Genomic DNA, 25890 nt, shown 5'->3' with positions numbered 1-25890 from the left:
TACAATTATATGACTTACTTGTGACTGTAGGACCTGATGACGTATTTTATTGTGACACAGACAGTATTATGTTTACGTGTAAAAAAGATAGGGAACCTCCGTTGAAGCTTGGAAGCTATTTGGGTGATCTCTGATGAAATTGAAGAAGGGTGGGAGGTTGTAACGTTTATAGGCTTAGGGCAAAAAAATTGGCTCAGGGGAATTTCGGAATATTTTCAAAATTCGGGGAATTACACTAAATGTTAGGACCTCTCAAAGAATAAACTTTGATAGTTTCTATGGATTAGTGACAGAAAATATTAATTGTACAACTATAGAAAATCCAAATAGCATTGTGCGAAAACAGGACTTCACTATCTTCTCACGTAAAGAGACAAAAACACACCAAGAAGTAAACAAAAAACGTAAACGTATTGACGATATCCAAAGAGACGAACCAGTACCCAAGACAAGAAGTTTACCTCATGGATACGTACAATAATAATTTTAGCCTGGCTTATAAGTGATTGGTTTTATTTATTTGTTTATTTATTTTTAACAGAACATTAGTAGAGTATCACTATTTTATTTAATTATTCCATCGTTTGCTGCGCAAACTCATAAATTGTAGACCAAAGTATACTCATAACAACAGCTAAGCTGTGATACTAGTCATTTCAATTTTTAATATTTATTTTTTTAACTTATTCTTAATTTATTTTTAATTTATTTTTATATATTATTTTTCTATAAAAAGTTGTAAGAACACTTACAGTGTCTTTATTTTGTTAATTGTGTGAGTGAGTGTGTGAATGATTGTATATAAAGTAAAGTATCTATTGTATGCATTCAGTTTAATACAAGATGTTAAAGTTTCAACATCCATCAACCATTTTAATTGCCGGTCCTTCACGTGCAGGCAAAACATGTTTTGTAAATCGATTATTAAATGATCGTGATCAAATGTTTACTATGAAATTTAATGAAATTGTTTGGTGTTATGGTGCAGTCATACCAAATTTAGTTGCAAGTTCAGAAATTCGTTTTATAGAAGGAATTTCAGATATGAATAATTTTGAAATACAAGAAAATTCATTGTTAATATTAGATGACTTAATGTCTGAAACCAATAGTGATGTTGCAAACTTATTTACAAAATATGCACATCATAAAAAATTAACAGTAATATTTATTGTTCAAAATTTATTTCCGAAAGGAAAACATGCACGTGATATAAGTTTAAATGCACATTATATTATAGTATTTAAAAATCCTCGTGATAAATTACAAATACAATATTTAGCAAGACAAATTATGCCACGATATAGTGAACAAGTTGTGAATGTGTTCGAAGATGTAACACGTGAACCTCACACTTATTTGTTATTTGACTTAACTCAAAAAACAAATGATGCATTACGATTACGTACAAATATTTTTCCTAATGAAACACTGCATGTATATACAAATGTAAAAGACAGTAATTCAGTCGTTTACGTTTAGTTTAGTTCAAGATGTTGAAGGAGAAACAACACGTTGATACTCTCCGTGCTTTGTGCAAATGCAAAAGCGCAAAGCGAAAACAAATTATATGACATGCATCTGGTGATTTAATACGTACTATTTCACAAGTTGCTAAAAACACAATAAAAGGAAACATTTCGTTGAATTCGCGTCAGAAGCAACGTTTACGTAGACATAAAAAGATCTTGCGTGCTTTATCTGCACAACGTACAGCACTTAATAAGAAAAGGAAAATTTTATTGCAGGAAGGTGGTGCATTTTTACCATTAATCTTAGGACCATTACTTGGTGCAGTAGCAAGTAGTTTGTTTGGAAGATAAGTATGTCGGAATTTTGTAAAATGATATTAGTGCCTGAAACTGCAATGCAACAAATGCATGCAAATATAAAATCAATAGATTCACATCAATCGCGTTTAGATGAATAATTGAGTAGTATTTTACAACGTCGTAATCTTAGTATTGATGAAAAATGGAAATTGTATCAGCGAGCATTACAACAATATTTAAATTATACTTCATCAGTTTCACAAAATCCAATTACATTACCTATTATTGAAAAAGATGTTCGTGAAACACCATTATCTGAAGAAGAAAAAAATAATTCTATTTCACCCTTTGTATCATACATTTTACAATCAGTACCAAAAACACAACGAAGGAAAACAGATCTATTATTAAAACTGTTAACAAGTTCTAATAAAATTCATTGGGATCAATCAGGAACAGTACGTATTCAAGGAAAAATAATACCAAGTTCTAATATTATTGATTTAATAAATGATGTTGTTCGTACACGAAAATATTCAAGAAATCCTATAGGCATTCACGAATTTAAAAGTTTATTGGATGATCTTAATGTACCACGTAAATTTATTTCTACTCCTATAGTGAAATCACAGCAAATTTAAAAAATCACAAAGTCCAACACTAGTAACAAATATTTTTAAAAATTGGAAAGAATATAAAATGTAAATAAAAATGGTAAAATTGTCAAAATTATATTATTATTATACGAATCCTGCTTCTTTATCAAGTATTAAAACATTACAAGGAAAAACAAAATTATCTAAAAAGAAAATTGAAAATTGGTTAGCATCTCAAGATGCATATACATTACATGCACCAGCACGTAAAGTGTTTGAACGTAAACAATACTATGTTAGTGCACCAAATGAAACATTACAAATGGATTTAGCAAATATGCAAAATATTGCCAAGTATAACAAAAATTATAAATATATATTATGTTGTATCGATATTTTTTCACGATATGCGTATTGTGTTCCTTTGAAAACAAAAACAGGTCCTGAAATGGCAAAAGCAATCAAAAAGAATTTTAAAAGTTTTAAACTTCCTGTGTTTAATGTACAAACGGATTTAGGTACAGAATTTTATAATCGATATGTAAAACGATTATTTAAAGAATACGAAATTAATCATTATAGTGTACATTCAGAAATTAAATGTGCATTAGCTGAACGGTTTACAAGAACATGAAAAAAATTTATCGTTATTTTACTGCTAAAAATAATATCGTTATATAGATGTGTTAGATCAATTTGTAAAAAATTAAAATCATTCGTATCATAGTAGTATTAAAATGGCACATGTAAATCATTCTAATATTAATCAAGTTAGGAATACGTTGTACGGTGATAAAACGAATAAAAAGAAATTAACATGTAAATTTCATCCTGGTGATTATGTACGTGTTAGTAAATATAAACATAAATTAGAAAAGGGATGTTTACCACAATGGTCACAAGAAATTTTTATTGTTGATAAATGTATTCCGACAAATCCTATTACATATAAATTAAAAGATTGGAATGTTGAGGAAATTAAAGGAATATTTTACACAGAAGAATTACAAAAAGTAAATGTAAATTCAAACAAAACATTATTAATTGAAAAAAGTTCTAAAACGAAAAAAAGATATGATGTATGTAAAGTGGTTGGGATATCCCCCAAGTATGAATTCATGGATTAAAACAAATTCTGTTCAGTCTTCAAAATGAGTTCAATGATAGAACATGATTTCTATGTTACTCTTCCTTTAAATGCTAGTAGTGAAATTTTTCCTAATAATACAACTTCTTCATTTATAGTAAAGTTAGCACAACCTATTCATTTAAGTGAAGGAGAAGGTATGTTGCCTTAACACAACTTAATGTTCCTTTTACTTTTTATAATGTTCGTAAAAATGAAAAAATTGTAATTGAAACCATCGTTAATGATGAACTTGAAATTGCACATGTTGATATTACACCAGGATACTATACTTCTATTCCATCCATTTTAGATATGATTCGTAAAGAATTGGGCATGTTAAAACATTATAAAAATACAAATCAAGTTGGAATTAAACATTCCTTAAACTTGAAAGATTTTTGTGTTATAGCAATGACACGCGGATTACAACATTTACTTGGATTTATAAATGAAAATACAACTGAGTTTACAGATGGTGTTTTTGTAAAACCAGTTAATGAAGATGTTCCAACCGTAACACGTGCAAAATTCCCATGCAATTTAGAATATAATATACCAAACGTTTTTAATGTTTGTGTTGATATTGTAAAACAACAAGAAAATATTGGACCACTACTTTGTAAAGTTAGTGCATATAATATTGAGCATGGAGATGTTAAATGTTTTCTAATTCACACGCCACAATATGTTAAAGTTGTAAAATCTTATTTTAACACGATTGAAGTAAACTTAAAAGATGAGCATGGTTTAAAATTGCCATTTGAATTTGGAACTTCAAACTTAACACTTCACTTTAAGCGAAAATGATTTCTGAAAGTATTGATGATAGTTTTTACATTACACTTATACCAAATGCAAGTACTGATGTATATCCTACAAATAGTCCAACACATTTTATTAATCAACTAAAAAAATAATATTCAATTATCAGAAACCGATTGGTATGTAGGATTAAGTGAATTACATGTTCATTTAACATGTTATAATGTTAACGATGGAGAAAATGTTATGTGGTATAAAATAAAAAATGAAGAAGCATAAAAAGGTAAAATTGTAAGTGGATATTATCACTCCGCACATCATATCATTGATGAATTAAATAAAATATCAAAAGACATAAAATTTTCTGTATCAAATATTGTACAAGTAGATTGTAGTGATCGTGTTGAATCTGCCTTATTATCAGCAACATTAGCAATGCAATTAGGACTTCGTCAACATAAAGATCTTGTTTTGTATAAACGCGGATTTAAACAACCATATGTTGATATTGGATATCCTCATCAAATTTTTATTTATACTGATATACAATATCAGTTTCTAGGTGATACAAAAGCAGCTTTATTACGTATTGCAACAATATCAAATGTAAAATACGGTAAAGTGCAAACATTGACATTTCAAGATATTCATTATCTTCCACTTGCAAAGTTTTCATTTAACAGTATTGAAATACTATTAAAAGACCATGCAGGACGAAATTTGCCATTTCGTTCTGGGACACTATGTGTTACACTTCATTTTAAGCGCTCTCGTAATAAAAATATTTAATTAAATATATTTTAAAAATGAAATTTAGACGACATTACGGACATGGTATCCCATACTTTTCAGGACCTGTATATCAACGGGGACATGGTATAGGTAGTTTCTTCCAAGGATTATTTCGTTTTGCATTACTATTTCTTAAACAGGGTGCAAAAACTTTAGGTCGAGAAGCATTACAAACGGGAATACAAGTAGCGGGTGATGCATTAGAAGATAAACCATTTAAAGAATCTGTTCTTGCACGTGTAAAACAAGCTGGTGAAACATTAAAGACAAAAGCTGTTAACAAAGTTGGTCAGTTATTAACTGGAAGTGGTAAGAGACGGCCACGCAAGCGTAAAGCTCCGACAATTGTTCGTTTTGGACCTCCAACAAAACGTAAGCGTACAAACAAAAGCAAAAGAAAAGTAAAAAGAAAAATAAGTGTTACAGATATATTTTCATAATGGCACTACTTAATTCAAGCAGTGTGGAATGCTGTACCAACGATTGCGATTTATTTAGTACTCCAATGACACAAACTGCAATTGAATCTTGCTTTAATGCTGAATACCGTCCAATTTCAACATTAAGTTCTGATGGACCTATTGAATTTTTTATTCCCGGTGAAACAGCAGAATTTATTCATACTGCATATCTTTATCTTTACGTACGTTGTAAAATTACAAAACCTGATGACACACCTTTAGCTGACACTGATGTTGTAGCACCAACAAATAATTTCCTACATTCATTATTTAGTCAAATTGACATTTCATTAAATGATAAATTAATTACTTCTTCATCAGGATTTTATCCTTATCGTGCGTACCTTGAAACATTATTAAATTATTCCCGTGATGCTTCTGATACGCATTTGAAATTAGGTGTGTGTTATAAAGATACTGCTAAACAATTTGATACCATTGCTAATGCTAATGTAGGTTTTCAACAACGTGCTAATTATATTAAAAATTGTAAATCGTTTGAAATGTATGGTCGTCTGTATACAGATATTGCTGGATTACCAAGAGCACTTGTAAATAAGGTAGGTCTTCGTATAAAATTACATCGTAGTAAAGATGCTTTTTGTTTGTTGTCTCCTGCAAATACTTCTTATAAAGTAAAACATGAAGATGTTACTCTAGATATACGTCGCATTGATGATGAACCTCATTTGGCAATGGGAATCAATACTAATATGAATCATGAAACAACAAAATATCCCCTTACAAGAGTACAAACAAGATCGTATACTATTCCTGCAAACGTTAATTCATACAATCTTGATAATATTTTCCTGGGTAACGTACCTAAAGGTCTTGTTATCGGATTTGTTTCCAATTCGGCATTTAATGGAAAATCTGAACTAAATCCATTTCATTTTCAACACTTTAACGTTAACAAACTGCAGCTACAAGTTGGATCAAAATCTTTTCCTCCCAGTCCCCTCACCCACGATTTTAAAAACAATTTGTACCTTCTAAGTTACCATTCTCTGTTTTCCGGTACTGGTTTATATTATAAAGATGATGCACATACTATTACTCCTGAAGAATATCAACACAGATATACTCTTTATGCATTTATTCTATCACCTACAGCAACATTAGATGATTGTACGTGGGACCTTGTGCGTGATGCACCTGTAAATGTTAAAGTTTCCTTTTCTGAAAATTTAACTGAACCTATAACATGTATTGTATACGCCCAGTTTGATTCTTTCATTCAAATTGATAAAGATAGAAATATATATACTGATAATACTTTTTAAAAGTATCATTTTAATAAAAGAAGTATAACTGTTCACTTCTAAGCATATCAATTACATGTGCCCTACTGGTACAAAGTGTGTTAAACATTGTATATTGTAATATTTTTTGCATGATTATTCAAAGAGTAGCAAGGTATCATACTATGAAGTTTGTCAAAAGTATTTTTTATGCGTTAGCACCATTCATCGTTATTGGAAAAGTTATTAAAAAATCTGTCATTAATATTTTAAACATGTTATTTCGTTTTATGAGAATATTCCATATACTCCACTAGGTCTTCCTACATATACGCGTATAAAGTGATGTAAAGTGAAGTGAAGTGATGTGAATTTAAAAAACAAGTTATGTACACGGATGATTTAATAAAAGTGTTACTTCGTGATAAACTTACTGGTGCAAATGTGCATGGCAATTATCCTATTGATAGAATACCAAAAACTGTGCAACCACCGGCAATTCATTTAAGCAATTCATCTTCAGGTGGCACAAATTGGTTGTGTGTATTCATTGATGAAAATCAAAGAGGGTATTTTTCGATAGCTTATCTTTACCATTTCCAAAAGAAATAAAAACTTTTTAAATAAAAATTGTAAAATATATTTTACAAATAGTTCCGCATATCAAGATGATAATTCAATCTTGTGTGGACATTTTGTTTTATACATTCTGCATCATATTGTACGCAAGAAAAGCTTTCAAGAATATTTCAATTTATTCAGAAAAACAATCATAAACAAAATGATAAAATTGTATTCAATCATGTAACCAATATAACGAAAAAGAAAAACAAGTAGATTAGTTTAATATTTTTTTATTTACAATTTAAAATCTTGTATTTTTATTTACAAGAACATATCATATTGTTTTTACAACTTTGCAAATGAATTAGTTAATGTTATAGTACGTTGAAACTTCCACCAATAACATAATTGTTGTGCATATCGAAATGCACATCCTGATTTTTTGTCAAGTTTAATATTTTGTTCATGAAAAGTACAATAATCATTAAATACGTTTGCATGCAATGTGTTTAATGGTGGACACTGTTTACTTTCCAAATCAATAACATTAGCTAGTGCAAAAATATTTTTAATCCAAAGTGTTTTTTCTGCACCTTTACAATAAAAGGTTGCATCTTGTCTACAAAGTTGATATATATGGTTACGCATGTGTGATACAGTATAACCGCATTTATCATTCCAAGTTAATCCGTGTAAGTTTTAATGTTAACCATTCAATTTGTTTTTGACAACCTAACGGAAGTACATTGTATTCTACTGGTGATTTTATTAAACAATGCAAATTTACTGTATCATCACACGCAGTTAAACAAAATTCACGTATAATAAATTCATGATTTGAAATCTTAATACCTTGTATGTCAATAATGTATTCATTAACACATGGTGAAATTTTATGTTTACGTTCTAAGAAAAATGGTATAATTTGTCCAACAAATTCAGTGTCCTTTAAACAATCACGCGCTTTGCGTATAAAGTTTATACTTGAAATGTCACTATGTTCTTCAAACACTTCAAATAAATCAATAAGAGTTATGTCGTTGGATAAATGTTCTACAGCAAAAGTTCCAATATCATGAAGAAATAAACATTGATGTTCAAGATGCAGCAAACATTGTTCATAATAAATATTATTAAAGCGTAAGTATGCACTTACAGTTTTTAAAACACAAACTTCACTAATATGTTCTTCACTACATGATACACAAAAATTATTTTCGGAATACATTATGTACAGTACTTTTCTTAACACACCTCACTATACTCGTTTGATCTGTCTTTTTCAAGAAAAATACTTAAAAGTTCTTTTCGTACATTCACATCCACTGATAGTTCACCAAATGTGATATTAAAATAATCTCTTGTTAACGGTATAATAACTGTATGTGTTTCTGCATAAATCTCAAACAGTTCCTCCTGTACACGAGGATTCACCAACACAGACCAAACACGAATGTCTAAAACGTCTTCATTACAATAAAAACATTCATGAGACCGTTCACATGTATCATGCCAATAACATGCATAACATATCAAATAATCATTTGGTTTCCATTTCACAATGCATTCTCTAACACAGTTCACATCCACATAGTTAACACCACATTCACAGTTCCAACTTAATTCTGATAAAGCAAGTGAACATGGCGGCGTATCCACATTTGATACCACTTCGTCATTTGATTCCGCCTCAAAATCTGAGTTATCCTCCGAAAATTCATACACTTCATTATCTAATCCCTCTTCAGTATCACTTGTATAAACTTTTATATTGTCGTTTTCATATTTTTCTAATTCATTTTCATTAATTGTACAATCTGGAGAATCTGGATATTCATTCTCAGCGTCTAACTTATGCTTCACATCAACGTCTTCTACAAACTGACGGTTCTCCATCGCTAACAAAACTATACATGTCTATTTTTTTAAACCAATATTTAAATAAAAAATTCAAATGACGTCATGCGCTTGCGCCCGCGCACGCGGGTATTTTCCGTTCGCGCCCCGCGCCTTCCCGCGCCGCGTCCGCGCTTCCGCCGCAGGTTTAAAAACTCTTTTCAAAAACATTTCATCTATTGTGCAATGCAACTTCTCCACGATATCAACATCTGGTATTATTCTTTTCTTTATAACAATCTACCATTGTTCATCACCTAAATTATTATTCTTTAAAGCATACACCTGCAAGGTTTCTCTTTTATTATTCTTTTCATACAAGTATACTTCTATTATTCTTTATAACAAACTACCCTTGTTCAATGATTTTCCAACGCTTTTTTTAAAATCATTTATCTTTACAACTTTGACATCTTTTATTATTCTCTGTTGGGTAACTCCTATACATACAATAGTACACCAACCATTACCTGTCATCATATATCATTTAAACAATAGTGTATTTCTATACAACTAAACTCTCTACCCATTGTCTGAGGCGACCCCTTGCCTGCGTAGTTTGTTCTGATATTGGAATATACCTACTAAGGCCTCAACAAAAAGATAGTACTCGAAGAGAGCAGGCTGATGTGAAGTGCCAACCTTGCACGGACCTCACCCGCAAGCTTGATCATGTTACCGGTAAGAAACGTATTATGCTCCTGTTATAAAAAAGAAAAGAAAAAGAAAAAACGAAATGTTGTGATACCTTGTTGTGAGACACGTACGCAAGAATTTATTTCGGGCTGGGGGGGATCCAAAGCTTTTCGAGGGGATCCAAATACCATTTGAGGCTAAAGAATATTAGAATTTGTAAAATTATCCCTAAAATTAGACTAAATTTGCAGAGAAGTCAGGATTTCAAAGATCCGGACACCCAGGATCTGCCTATGCTCCTGCTTGTTCTCATCTGAAATTTTCTGAGAAATTCAATGTTGAGAATGTTGTTTTATCACATTTCACAAGAAGGAAATGTTGCTTTATCACATTTATTGACATTTAACAAGAAAATGTTTTTGCTTTATCACTTACCAACGAAGTTATGATTTTTTTTTTCGACCACCACTTGCTCTAGTGGCTGTCACGTTTTTCTTTGGTGCGCGTAGTCCCGGATTCGATTCCTGGTGAGGGTAGTGTTGAACGAAAAAAGTGGTTCGGATTCCACTATAATCAGTTGTCCACGTCTCCTTTACCCTACATGGCATAAGCGTAGGACGCTAAACCCAACATTAACTAACTTTTTTTGTTTCAAGGGACTAAGGCTGTGACACAGACAAAATGGTCCCAATTATCAGATATGGAGCTTCTGTATATGTTTTGTAGTCATAGGCGTCTATGGCGGGGGGACGAGGGGTTCGCGTGCCCCCAATATTTTAAACGAAGATAATAAATAGGTTGGGCTAGGTAGCACCATTTTAATAACTTTCTTCGATGTCCCCCCCCCCCAAATTTTACATGCCAGAGACGCCAGTGTTTGTAGTTCCGTGGATGGTACATTTTTCCTGCCCTTTAATCTCTCTAGAATTTCAATATAAACAAGAATTATAAACTAATTTGTGTCTTCTTAGGGTAATCTCTGAGGAGGTTAAGTTAAATTAGCTGTGAAGTTTCATTGACCGCACTCCTGAACTATATTTTGCGAAAAAATAAAAAATAAAAAGTTTTAAATATCACAAATTACAAAACATAAATAAGAACATTTCGATCCCTCCCGGGGACAGTGAGCGAGTGATAAAAGAATGAGGAGGAAAGCTAGACGCTATGTTTCAATATTCATAATCCTACTAAGGAGGAGGGGGAAGGGGAATTATTTACCGATGGCAGCCCAATCCCTTGGCAATAGTCACTTTCAGCCGGTTGCATCCGATGGCTTCGACACCTCGTTACTTTTAGGGTGGAAAGGTGTGGGAAATGTGGCAGATGTAGGAGAGACAAAACGAGAGGGGTTGAATGCCATTAGTTTTCTTCATAATTATATTTTATATATATTTAGGTGTCCCAATGATGATGGCTTTGGCAAAAGGGGGATAAAAAACGTGTCAAAATAGTTACATATTTCAACTTACAATATTTGGGGTATACATTTATTGCTTTTTCATTGTAACCCTATTCTAATTTTCTTTTTGTAGATTTACAACATAAGCTTCTGGAGAATCAGAAAGAATCAAATAAAGTGTTAATTAACTTGACAGTTATGCTGCAAGAAGTTTTCCAAAATGGAGCACAGGAAACACAATCCAAAGAAAATAGTGTTTGTTCCTTAGTCTCACAATCGTTATATAAGCTGCCACTCGACAGTGTTGAGGATATGAATGATTTGGAAGCGGAGTTGGCCGAAGATTCGAATTTGATGGAGATTATGGTAATTCATACGTTTAATGGTTCTTTGATTTACGAAAATTAGTACAGTTCAAATACTCATAAGAACATATACTAAAAACGAGAGAATTCGTCACTCGACCAAAAACCCTGCGTGTATTTGTGGCCTAAATGGTTAGTTCTCACTTATGAGAGAGATTTGTGTTGGATTACCGGCAGCAATGCATGTACCTTAATCCACTATGTGTTAAACTGTAGGTCGATATGAGATACTCTCATGATGATCACCGATGGTTAAACTAAATAACATTTCAACAATAACTAATGGTGTTCATATTAGTTTTATACTTTTTTTTCATGGCAGTGCTTTTTCTTCATCTAATTGCAGAAATGAATAAGATTTGCATTGAAAAATAATATAGAAATACCTTCTTACCCTTAAACGGTATTCGATCTGTGAGAAAAATGTACAGGGCTTGATTACGCTAGCCAGGATCATAATACTGTGCGTTCCTTATACCAAGTACAGAATGAAACCCTTGTTGAGCTTAGCAAATATACTAGTTCGGTGTGTCAACATTTCTACTGCTTCGCCTATAAGCTTCCTGAGAAATCTCTTTTTGGAATATTTTCTACATATATATTTAGTAAGCATCAATGAGAGTGATTATGAATTACGTTGGGAGCCAAATGGCTAACATGCTTACCTTCGTAATTTCGGATTCGATTTCCAGTTTAATTTTAGATATCCATGATAATCCTGCATCGTGAGAGAATTGGGATGCTATTTAAATTAAGGGGTAGCAGATTCCAGTCATGTAAGTCATAAATAATAAAACTTGGAAGCTGACGACCTGGTCTCTTCTGTTCAAAAAAATTTAACTTAAAAATTAAGTAAAATAGTAAAATTTAAGTTGTGTTGATGTTTATTATGTGCAAATAATACCACCGCCTTCTTCCGATCAACAATATCTTGAATTATCTAACAGTTTTTTTTTGTTTATTTTTTTTGCAAGATTATAAATTTTACTTCAATAAGGTTAAATGCTATTACCCCAAATCACTCATAAATTTTACTGGAAAAATTGACTAGACAACCCTTTACTTTAGGTTGCACATGTAAGAACTCATTATTTATTTCACGAAATATAGCTGAGCGAGCGAAAGAGGTTAGCAGCCCCCCAGAGGTCGTTGATTTCTACCTTTATCACAATTTACACAAAAAATAATAAAATAAAACAAAAAAATACCCTTGACAGCCGAAGAACTAGGTGTTGAAGTCACTGTGCGACCCAAAGTAAATTTTTGCCATCTGTGAGAACTGAAGATGAGGTGTAAATAATGTTTTTGATGCAGAAAGTGATTTTTTTTTTTTTAAGAGGGATCCTTAAAAGTTGAAATTTCATCAGTGATAGTAGTTATTACATTGCCTTGAGTCTCTTGTTTGGATGTTTTATTCTATATTTCTTACTGTTACAAAATATGTAGGAAGCCCACAATTAAAGGGGCTAGGGATACTGGCCTCAAAATATCGTATGGCCCCTTAACATAGGGACCTTTACTATAGGAAAATATAGATAGACCTTCAGTAAACATAGTCATTTTGCACCCCTAACTTTTCCTATCCCCAATTTTTTGTGACCTGCTGTGGGCTGCTATATAGCTATTCGACGAAGGACAACGTAAGCTACGTTTAGGAACGAAGCTTAAGTGAATACTGACAGCAGTGGCGTATTTACGATTTTGTTTCGGGAGGGGCTTTGCTAACTTTCGGGGGGGCTTTGCCTGGAAATGTGAAAATTCTGCAAGATATTTCATTTACTTTACTATACTAAGTAAGATTTCGGGGGGGGACTTAAGCCCGGAAGCCACCCCCCTAAATACGCCACTGACTGACAGATAGATACTTCGTTAGTTGCTAATATTTGCACATTGTTAAATGTTAGCTGATTAGTAGTAGTAAGTTCTATTTCAAAAGCTTCATTCTGTTTCCTACAGAGACAGAAGTTAATGAAAATAGGAGGAAATAAGGCTCCAAACATTATCCGAGGGATATGTCGAAAACTCCTCACAGACCAAACAGCTTCTAACCTCAGTTGGGTCGGAAAGAAAGGAAAGAAATCTCTCACGAAGACTTATTCCAATCTGAGTAAACTTTTAATTTGTAAGTATTAATTACTTTTGCTTTTACTTTGCGAAAAACACAGCTTTAGAGAATGCAATCTAACTTCATTTCTCTCATTCCATTTAATTTGCGAAGGGATTTTGTTATACTGCTTCAATGGACTAGCAGTCAGTGACAAATATATTTGTAATATAACTTGTGGAATTACATTGCACATAAAAATACAAATCTTAGTCGTTTAAAAGAAGACCCAGGCTTCTGAGAACATCAATTTTGTAGATGTCTCATAAGTTTCAAAATACATTTACAACAGATGAGAGATCAGTTAGCCAAAAATGTGTCAAGTGGCGTAACCAGAATGTTTTTCCCGGAGGGGGGGGAAGGCATGGCTCCTTACTTCTGAAAATTGGAAGAACCTTTTAGGAAGGCCTTCATATAATGCTTTTATAATACCTTAAGTTCCTCTTCCCCTGCCCTCACGTCCACGTTCACAATAATAATAATAATAATAATAATAATAATAATAATAATAATAATAATAATAATAATAGAATAGAATCCGTAAAGATTCCATAAAGAAATCATGGTCAGTAGTTGGATCTCTGGACCTTTAATTTTAGTAGCAAACACAACACCAGCAAATACTCGAAATTAAATGAAATACTGTACTTTCTCACGTATAAGTCGCACTTTTTTTTTTTCGGAACTTTTGGATCCAAAAGGTGGTCGTGTCACACAATAGTGTCTTTTTCCTTGCATTTTCCACTTTGTTGTTTTCGCGCAACATGTCTTTCAACTTTCTAGCTTCTTGCCTTTGTGCTCATTGTTAGCCCAACACGTAAGAAGATACTAGTAAAGTAGTTAATAATACGTGCTTTTGGTGTTTCTGTGCGGACTTGTAGTGCTCATTGTGCTTTTTTTTTCTACACATCAGGTTACGTTTTCTAAGATATGGCTCCAAAAAGACATTAGTACAATGCTGAGTTCAAGTTAAGGGTTACCGGATGAATAAAACTTGGTTCAATTACTTTGTGTATAAGGTATCATTTTTTCTAAATTTCGAATCCAAAAATCATGGGGAAGAATGAATCTAATTTAGCGTCCCAGGTTTATGCACCAAGGCTAAGTGTGATGGTGATGATGATAATGAGAATTGAAGGAACTCGTGGAATGAAGAAAGTGAGAGGAAACGGTAGAATCTTAAGAAAATCTACGCACAGGGTGTTTGTTTAGTAATTACAAGGCTCACTTGGCGCTAGTTGGGATCGACCCAGGGTCCACGTACTAGAGGCAAATGCTCTACCACTTAGCCACTGCGGCCCCTTAGCAAAGTGCTCGAGCTTGTTTAAATACGCATACAGTGATTATAAATTAACTGAGAAAATTTTGTGGATTAAGTTTCACACCCTCAATAACTTTCACGGTTTTCTCTTTGCTACTCATACCTCTGGATTACATACAATAACACGAGTTAAAATTTTGTTCTTGTCAGTATTTCCACGCTCGCTCTGCAAATGTAACGATCTATCCTCATCAAGGGTTCACACCCTCGCCAAGTAGTATAGCGTGCACTTCTCACCAACTTGTTCCGAAAATCTCATAAAAATGGGCCTAAAATCCGCCATTTTGTACCAAAATTTACCCATGTTCCCAAAATCTCACCAAAATCGCCCTAAAATCCGCCATTTTGTACCAAAATTTACCCATGTTCCCAAAATCTCACCAGAATTGCTTCAAATTCCCCTCATTTTCTACCAAAATTTATCTATGTTCCCAAAATCTCACCAGAATTGCTTCAAATTCCCCTCATTTCTACCAAAATTCGTGTACAGACCGAAATTCTCACCAAAATGCATGCAAATTTCCTTCATTTTCACAAGAATTGATCAACAGTGCAAATTTCTCACGAAAATGGATGCAAATTTCCTCTGATATGTTTTATTATATATTTTAATACAATTTTATGTTGATTTATCCAATTCATGCTGATTACTTACCGTTTTTCCCCAATCCATTAAGAAACTTGTTTCTTCCTTCCTTACTCCTCGCTCAAGTGGTGAAAAAATAACTGAACGAGCTTCACAACATGTCCACACAGGACTTTTTCGTTAATCTTGAACGCAGTTGGTCTTGGTATTCAAGAAACTAATTCTAAAGAAAGAATTCACCTATAATGAAATAATGGGATGTCGTAAGACGAGGTAACTAAAGGGGAAAGGCAGAAAACAATGGATAAAAAAGTAGCTGTATTGGAAAATGTGCTCAAGCTACGCAGGCATGGGGTCCTTTGTTTAATGAATAGGAAGCTTTTGTAAACGTAAGAGAAGCTCTTATGGAGCTGTCACGTATTTTCATCATTGTGTCAATTAGAGAAATAAGAAACTGTCAGTTGAAAGTGACATATAGATGTTGGACAATACTTTAACTGTTGGAAGCTAGAAAAGAGTGTTTTAAACGTGTCAAATAACTTTTAGAAACATAGGAAAATGTCGATAAAGAACAATTGTTAAAAGACATTGACTGTTTAAGATCGAGGGCGCGGGAGGGAGAGAATTTTTTGATGGAGAAGAGTAAAGAAAGAAACATAGACACCTGCTTGTATGTGTGTGTTTCAGGGTTATGGATGGGCGAAGTGTACTGTCCTTTGGAGTAAAAGACATTGACTGTTTAAGATCGATGGCGTAGGAGGGAGAGAGCCCTTTGATATGTACTAAAGAAAGAAACATAGACACAGCTGTGCTGTAATTTTGGGTGGTCCAGGTTTTTTTTTTTTTTGGAGATGGAGGGCGAAGTGTACTGTCCTGGGAGTAAAAGACGTTGTTTAATTGGGGCTGTGACTTTTACCGCATGGAAACTGAAAATATGTGAAAAAAGAAATAGGAATCATTATTCTAAGGACAGAAATTTTAAGAAAGAGATAGTTAAATGTGACATGTTACTTTTAAAAGTTAATGTATTGCTCCCCATACTGAGAGACCGCACGTAGGATTGCATGAGGGAACTGTGTTGTTATTTTGAGCAAAGGACCACTTTAAATTGGCGTGGGACTTGTTAGGCATTTTGTTAAGACCTTGCCACATACGTAGAGGGGAGAAAAAGACTGACCCTTCCTACCTGAGTTTGAAAGAGGAAAAAGACTGAATGAATTGTGTACGCAAGGCAATTTTGCCTTTTGTGCTTTTTGGAAGAAGTCTTCAAACAAGATTTCTTTTAGGTATTTCCGCATAAGTGATTTTATCCTTTTAAAAACTAGAGTAATGAATTAATTATTTATGAATATTAATGAGATGATAATGAATATTAATGAGATGCTAAAGAAAGGATTACAAAGAATGGTTTTTAGTGTTTTTCGTATATTTAGAGGTATATTGCGGATATATGTAATATAGAGCACTACATATTGTACATAAATGTATGAGATAATGTGGGAGGAAATGGGCGCAACTCTAAGAAACGTATTTTATGTAATGATATTGTATTTTTAGTAGCTGATATGTGATTTTAGCATAGAATATCATGTTTTGGATACTATATGGGTCTAATGGTGTACGAAGCTTAGACGAATGACAAATTGCATGTATATATGATTAGTTTGTAAGTGGGTACATGTATGTGTAGCTGATATGTGATTTTAGCATAGAATATCATGTTTTGGATAGTGTATGGGTCTAATGGTGTACGAAGCTTAGGCGAATAAGAAATTGCATGTATATATGAATAGTTTGTAAGTGAGTTCATGTATGTATGTATGTATATTGGTTTTGATATCGGGACAGGAATATATGTATCATATTGTAGACATATTATCTTTCGTTTGCATGTAAGTGTTTTAAGCATGTGTTGTAGGGTTGCATAGCTTTAGGGGCTATACTAGGCTGGATGCAAACACCTAAAGTGTTTCTATTGTAGGGTTATATATTGGGACTTTTTATTGAGGTAGCCTTATTTTATCGTATTGTAGAGCTGTATATGTTGTTGTGGTGATATGCTATGTGAATGCAAACACATGAACTGATTATATTGTAGACTTAAATTCTGATTGCTTATGTATATAGATTACCTTGAATACCATGTTAGAATGTATATATTGTGATTTTTTACGTACGTAGATGCTTGTTAGACATGTTCTAGTGGTATTTGAAGCACAAAGGATATCACTGTGGTATAAGCCATCTACATATAGATATCTTTTTTACTAGAATATTCTAATGACATTTATTAGTACCTTTACTTACTTGTAAGATGCTCTTTACTTTGTAGAAGACATTATGCCATCATTATGGTTTCCAACTTAGAGTCATTTATTGTACGAACATAAAAATAAGATAAATACGTATAAATAACCTTATATGAAGCATAGGTATTCTTCCTTTATCTTATATAGAATACAGATACTTCGTATTATATCAATATTTGTTTGGATGAATAAAACATAATATCGTAAATTGTAACGCTTTATTGTATTTTTATAGGCTACAATATTCTATTTTCCAATATTGGGATATTGATATACATATATAGATATATTTAAATAAGATATTTACATTATATATACGTAGAAGTACCAACTGATAGGTCTTGTGAAAACTTATGGACATACTTGATGATATTATGACCATGTTACTCCATGATGCTACCTTTAAACAGTCTACTATTTACATATACACAGAATACCAATCATTTAACACACTTAATACTTTGATAACCATATGGCAACGTTTTATAGTCAGTAATACTGTTATGATTTAATCGTCGTCTTTTATTTTGAACTTTCTGATGTGTTTTAGTTTCAGACTTGGATACGATGACAAACCCAGGCTTACGAACAATTCTTCCTGAATTGTGTAATTGTTTTTTCTCAGCTTTATCCCGAACTAGTTGATAAAAATGATCAAAGTTAATTTCTTGTCGTGTACGATGATTTAAAGTTATTCCTCTAATTTTAAATACATAATCTACTTTCCCTGTTTGAACTTCTTTCATTCTATAGGCATAATTTTTTGGCCCTAAGCCTATAAATGCATCAATTTCCCAGCCATCAGGAACTTCATTAGTTAACTGACATAAATAGGAACCCAAAGAAAGTGGAGGCTTTTCATTACGTTGCTGCACAAACATAATACTATCAGTGTCGCAGTACAATACACGCTCAGGATCTATAGCTGTTAGTAACTCGTAAAGTTTTAGACGCGCCCAAGAGGTGATGAAGGCTGCAAGGACAACATTGGAAAATTTCCACGGTTTGTTTTTGTTCTCATTGTTTTTATATGATACAATGAGATGTTGCTCTCCAATAGGCAATACAGTTTGTACCTCATATTGTGGTGCCCATAGATAACTTAAAAATTTTTCTGGAGTATCCACAATTACAGATTGAGACAAATCTGTTCGCTGTCCCCATTTTCCATACAACGAATTGAGAAATATTTTGGAAATATATCTTAGACCAGGATTTCATTCAATGTTATTTTCCGTTAACTGAATGCATTCATGATCATAATAGTCTGCAATATATTTCTCTTGATCTTGTTTACTTTTGCACCAGCTAGGAAATCCTGAAGACTCCTGTTTCATTTTTAAGAAGGAATTGACATAATCTTTAAACAGATTATCTTTTGATCCAGATAATTTGAATTCCCAAATTTCGATAATTTGTAGAATTTTGTATCCGAGATCTAAAGCTACATGAAGTTCAGGAGTACAGTATGTACCAGTAAGGACACGCTCGGCATCATTGTGGATGCAATTGTTGTCACTTTGTTCCATACACGTACGACATAACCCAAACAAAAGGCGTTCATTACATGTATATGGTAAAATTGGAAAATATAAGTCTTTGGGAGGTAAGATACTACATTTAACTAATCCATGAATACTTTGCACTTGTGGAAAGTCAGGCCCCTTGTATATTATAGGTTTACCTATAGGCAATGGCTTACGTGCCATTACCCACGGGTAAAGACTGGTAATATCATAATATGCCACAAACTCTTCGCTGGTACATTCGTACAACGCATTAAAACATTCTGTACGTCCCCCATGAAAACTATCTTTAGGTACCAAATGATCAACAAGATCATGACCCTGTGTTTGAATAAACTGTTGTAATTTTTTGTCATTTTTTACCATGTGGTCCCATTCACATTCCCACATTTCAATGACATTAAGATTTAATTTTTTAAGAAATGCTATTTTTGTAGTGGTGTTTTCATACCGATCTTGTAGCGATGTACATTGCTTAGAGGTAGAATCTAGGGATACGTGTCGTAGTGTAGGATAACAGTTTAAACACCCGTGATAGTAACATCCATGAAATTCGTAAACTGTATTTGTTTTAGTTTCAAATCCATCAACCTTATACCTCCCAAATCGTTTTTCCAAACCATTTCCAGAATGAAGAATTTTATTACCAGTAGTACGTTCTAAGTATCGTAGCCAGTACATTGCCTTCAGACTTTGACGATTACGATGGTCAAACCCATAGGGTGGAATAATTGGAATAATTTCTTTGGGTAAATATAAGGTACGATATGTTAGTATTGCCAAACTAGCAATAGTTGACGCGACGATAAAACATTGGATACCATTTGTTTTGTCTTCAATTAAGTTTGAAAATATAATGACAGCCTCTGCTAAAATTTTAACATCATTCCGACAATATTCAATCATTTCCTTTTGGAGATTAAACTCCTCATTACTTACAACACGTTCTTTGTGCCATATGATAAGTTGCTCTCGATCTTCAGTGCTCCTTGAATCAGGATCAAAATATTTTAGATCAGGAATTTTGCCTATATAATTCTGGTTTTCTAATGTATTAAACAAGTACGGGAAATCTCCCTTTTGTAAATTTGCAGAAAGACCTAACGTCTTAGGTAATTTAGATAATTTAACTCCCATATACAAATATGTGTCACGGAAGTAAATCTTTTGTCCTAAACGCATTTCAATAATTTTTTGCCCTGACATTATTACTTCAGGTGTAAAATGATGGTTTATGATCAAAGTTTTAGCACAGAATTGCATATCATAATTACTGCCATTATGGGAAATCACAATGATTTTTTAAACATTGGTCGAGTTATTAATACATGATTAACAAATTCATCAATGTTGTGAAAATCAAACGAACGGAATCCATTTTTATCGCCGCATACAAAGCATGTATCATCAAGCTTCATGTCCTTACACTTGTAACAGGCATGAATACAATTTACGAAATTTACACGATGTTCTTGTTCTCCTTGTTCATTTTTAGGAAGCAACATTGTTTCTACATCAAAGATAATGTACAAAAAGGTATCTACATGCTGCATCATAGCCGTTTGAACAAAACAAATATGGTCATCGCTTACATATGAGTAACATGTTTTACAATAACGTTCACCACATTCATGTTGAGACCTGCGTGAACGCATGTCAATTATATCACCACATTGGACACAAATTTTCTTTGTTTCGCATAAACTCTTTCCGGAAACATTTATTGTTTTATGATTGTCAAAACATTCATCCTTAGAAAACAGTCTATGACAATCAATGCACTCGAGTTTAATATTATTATTATTATTACAATCATTGTGATACTTTTCACACATTGGACATTTGAAGTTACACTTATGATTTTCGGTACGATGATAAGCTTCCAAACAATACTGGCAATAATTTTTCTTGTTTAATAGCGTTGTAATACTAGTAATTAATTCATAGTGTCCCTCAGTATACAAAATTAACATTTTCTTTGATGCATGCATTCCAGGATAAATTACATTGTAGTTTCGAGTTAAACGATTTTTTTCGTAAACAACAATTTGATAATGAGGCGCTAGTTTATTTTGAAACTTTTTTACATCATCAATAGTACATCCATCATGGATTTCAATGTCAACTTTAGCACTGACACACAAATCCTTTGCTTGTTTCATCAATCGTTCAGGATGATTTTTCAATTGATATACATAGTTATAACGATGATCAGCCCTACCCATTCCAAGGACAATACTTTTAGGAAGACAATACACATCCTTTTGTACAGGAATAGTACATTGTTCTAGGTGTGTTACAAGATCAACATATTTTGCTGAACCCATTGTTCGTCCCCTACCTTTACGTAAATCAACAATATGAATTTTGAAATTTACTTTATCACCTAATAAATAATTTTCATTACTATTTAAAGCATTTTCAATTTTACGAAACAAAATGTCGGAGCTTAAATTTGACTTTTGACGCCACGAAATGTATATTGATTTATTAATTGTGGAAGCAGAACTTTCTATTGTTATACCAACATACATATCATCATCGGCATCATTTAAAACATGATCCTTTACAAATTCAAATAACAACTGAATATATTTTTCAGGATCATCTATTCCGCTAGTGTGCATACGTTCAATTGTAACTTCCTTTCCCGTAAGTCCAAAATAAGTATAATGTTTGGTTCTATTATTAACAATATGAAAATATTCATTTGTTTTACCACTCCCATACATGGTAGGTTGTGATACAGTATTAGTATTAGGACTTGGAAAGTTTATAAAATTTTCCATGAAAATGCTAAAATCATTTGTAGTTAAACTATTAGCTTTTCCTTCAGACACAAGTTCCATAAACTTCTCACGAGCTAAATTTTTTATATTATCTTGACGAAAGAAGCCTACATGATATAAATCAATAATATCTTTTGCAGACTTACATTTTTTCAAAACAACATGAGGATCACAACCAAAATGCATAAACAACGCCTGCAATAACTTGGAATAAGCTTCATTGCTTACCCATGCACCCGTAGCATGACATTGTGTTATCACTTCCCATGTAAATAAAACTTCGTTTGGATTTTCATATCCACGTGCTTCTTGTGCTGACAACATGGTACAGATGACAGACTGTCCTTCCATTGTATGATTGACACACTAAATATGTAATTGCAATTTGAATTTTTGTCTTATACAGTAAATATTTTACACAATGATGTACACAGAACTTTGATATTTCTTTTCACAGTTTTTTAAATGACAAGGTTTCGCAAGTAGACTTTTATGATATAATTCACAATGTGTTGACCAAAGATACACTTTTTAAGAATTTTTTACACTTACCAGTAAATATAATAATAAAACTTTCCCAACTTGTTTTAGTTCACAACAGATTTAGTTGTAAGTTTACCGACAGCACACTTGAAAGCTTGTCGGGAATTGCACTAACACTTGCCGTTAACTGCAATGATAAAACTTCCCGTAACTTTTTTCAGTTTAGTATTGATGCACTACCACTTGTCACTCACTAAGTATATTTTAGTTCACCGAAGATATACTTTTAAGTTTATCGGTTAATCCTTTAGCACTTTCCGATAATTGTAATTTACAAAGTGCCGTAATAAAATTGTTTTAGACTAATTACAGCATGCAAAGTACAAACAGGAAGTGTGTTTACTTTTTATTGATTGTTTATTATCAACACTAATAAATGGAAATTCCAAGAACTCCACATGAAGATTCCCGAAGATTGCCGAAGGTTCCCGAAGTTTCCCGAACATTGCCGAACCTAACCGAAGATGGACATAAGAATGTATCAACAATTCGTGTACACGTTTAGTAAATGTAACTTGCAAAAGTCTTGTAACTTTAAAGATCAGCAAAGATATATTTCAAAGTTTATTATTAGATGTAACTTTGTAACAAAATTGGTATTTTAAAATAAATGATTTAACAACAGAGAGTATACCAATGATTGGCTTTACTTTAACAGTAGTAATTTTATAGTGCGCGGCGCGGCTTGCTGCGCTGGATTTATAGTTTTAAAATTTAATCTCGTACCCAAACGCACTTAGTTTTTGTAATCTCGTACCCAAACGCATTTCGTTTTGTAATCTCGTACTCAAACGCATTTCGTTCTGTAATCTCGTACGCAGGTGCTTTAACATATTTTAAATTAGTAACAGTAATATTACATAATGTGATATAAATTGTAAATGCACTATTAAAGTTTGCAACACTTCAAATAATTATAGCTACTTGTTTTGTATGCTTTTCCACTGTGTTATCGGTCTAAAAAATTCCTTTGTTAGTAGTGCTAAGAATTTGTTTTGTTTGCATTGCTACAGCTGTTTAAACTGGTTTAAACCGGTTTAAACTAGTTTATTGTTTTTGTTATACAATTATTCAGTTCTGCAAGAACTTCGTTGTTAATTTTTTATTTGTTTGCTTCCAGCGTAAGCTCTGAACAATCTTTGATTGTGAAAATATAAAAATTCCTGTGCAAACTCCTTATTTATTTAACCTTTCGTAATAAATTACTCGAACACTACGTGTGAGCATACCAAAGATAATTTGAAAATATTAAAAAAATGAAGTGAACTTAGAATTAATTCCGATAGAAACACAAAGTAACATAGTTACAAATATTTTATTCGTTCGCCTCATTAGCAGCTCAGAGGAATTACATTCCGAAAATATTAAAATTAACAAAACATAAACATAAGAAAGTTATTTTAGCATAACACAAGATGATTAAACTTAAAATTTATTACATGAAGCTCTTTGATTGTTAAATGGAGAAGTAAAATTTAAGTCAGTGTTGCAATTGAATACAGAAACTATCAGTAAAAGTACAAGTTCCCAAAAGTAAAGTGTAGAAACAAAACTTAAAACACAATGTTGCAATCTAAATTGGAAAAAAATTAAAAATACAACTTACAAACAAAATGTAGAAACCGAAAATAAAATTGCAGAAGCAAAATTAATACTACAAATTTAAAAAATTGAAACTGACATGAAAATACAGAAACAAAATTAAACAACGCTACAATCTAAATTAAAAGTACAAGTTCCCAAAAGTAAAGTGCAGAAACAAAACTTAAAACACAATGTTGCAATCCAAATTGTAATTAAAATTAAAAGTACAAGTTTAAAAAATTGAAACATGCAAACTAAAAAAATAAAAAATACAGAAACAAAACTTAAAACACAATGTTGCAATCCAAATTGCAAAAGAAAATTAAAAGTACAACTTTAAAACACAATGCTACATTACAAATTCCGAAACAAAATAAAAATTACAACTGAAGAAATAAAAAATGCAAACTGAAAACTAGAAATGCAGGAATAAAAAATTTTAAAGTACACAATGTTGCAATCTAAATTGCAAAATGAAAGTAACAAGTAGGAAACAAATTTTAAAAAATGCAAAACTGAAAACAAAAATACAAAATAAGATTAAAACAATGTTGCAATCGAAAATACACAAAGGAAAATAAAAATACAAACATAAAACATATACAAAACATTATGTAGTAGTATAGCGTGCAGATCTCACCAACTTTGTCCGTAAATCTCACCAAAGTTGGTGCAAACTCATGTTATTAAAATAACGACACGCTATACTACTACATCGTATCCAAGTCTGAAACTAAAACACATCAGAAAGTTCAAAATAAAAGACGACGATTAAATCATAACAGTATTACTGACTATAAAACATTGCCATATGGTTATCAAAGTATTAAGTGTGTTAAATGATTGGTATTCTGTGTATATGTAAATAGTAGACTGTTTAAAGGTAGCATCATGGAGTAACATGGTCATAATATCATCAAGTATGTCCATAAGTTTTCACAAGACCTATCAGTTGGTACTTCTACGTATATATAATGTAAATATCTTATTTAAATATATCTATATATGTATATCAATATCCCAATATTGGAAAATAGAATATTGTAGCCTATAAAAATACAATAAAGCGTTACAATTTACGATATTATGTTTTATTCATCCAAACAAATATTGATATAATACGAAGTATCTTTATTCTATATAAGATAAAGGAAGAATACCTGTGCTTCATATAAGGTTATTTATACGTATTTATCATATTTTTATGTTCGTACAATAAATGACTCTAAGTTGGAAACCATAATGATGGCATAATGTCTTCTACAAAGTAAAGAGCATCTTACAAGTAAGTAAAGGTACTAATAAATGTCATTAGAATATTCTAGTAAAAAAGATATCTATATGTAAATGGCTTATACCACAGTGATATCCTTTGTGCTTCAAATACCACTAGAACATGTCTAACAAGCATTTACGTACGTAAAAAATCACAATATATACATTCTAACATGGTATTCAAGGTAATCTATATACATAAGCAATCAGAATTTAAGTCTACAATATAATCAGTTC

The 25890-nt window shown here is 32.1% G+C and overlaps 2 protein-coding genes across 6 annotated transcripts in view; one reads left to right on the top strand and one right to left on the bottom strand.

Moving 5' to 3' along the window:
* LOC145661112 (extracellular matrix organizing protein FRAS1-like) overlaps positions 1–25890 on the bottom strand; it is a 3375101-nt gene that overhangs the window by 3121380 nt on the left and 227831 nt on the right. The window lies entirely within an intron of this gene.
* Positions 1–25890, top strand: part of LOC145667619 (uncharacterized) — a 50114-nt gene that overhangs the window by 17819 nt on the left and 6405 nt on the right. Inside the window, exons 2-3 of the mRNA XM_081735084.1 lie at positions 11385–11617; positions 13573–13738. Of these exons, the coding sequence (XP_081591210.1) occupies positions 11450–11617; positions 13573–13738 (334 nt within the window). The 5' untranslated portion in view covers positions 11385–11449. The remainder of the gene's footprint in view (positions 1–11384; positions 11618–13572; positions 13739–25890) is intronic.

The sequence above is a fragment of the Thermobia domestica genome, chromosome 1 (assembly GCF_964235325.1).
Source record: "Thermobia domestica chromosome 1, izTheDome1.hap1.1, whole genome shotgun sequence".
Lineage (NCBI taxonomy): Eukaryota > Metazoa > Arthropoda > Insecta > Zygentoma > Lepismatidae > Thermobia > Thermobia domestica.
This window is presented reverse-complemented; position numbering and strand designations above follow the sequence as displayed.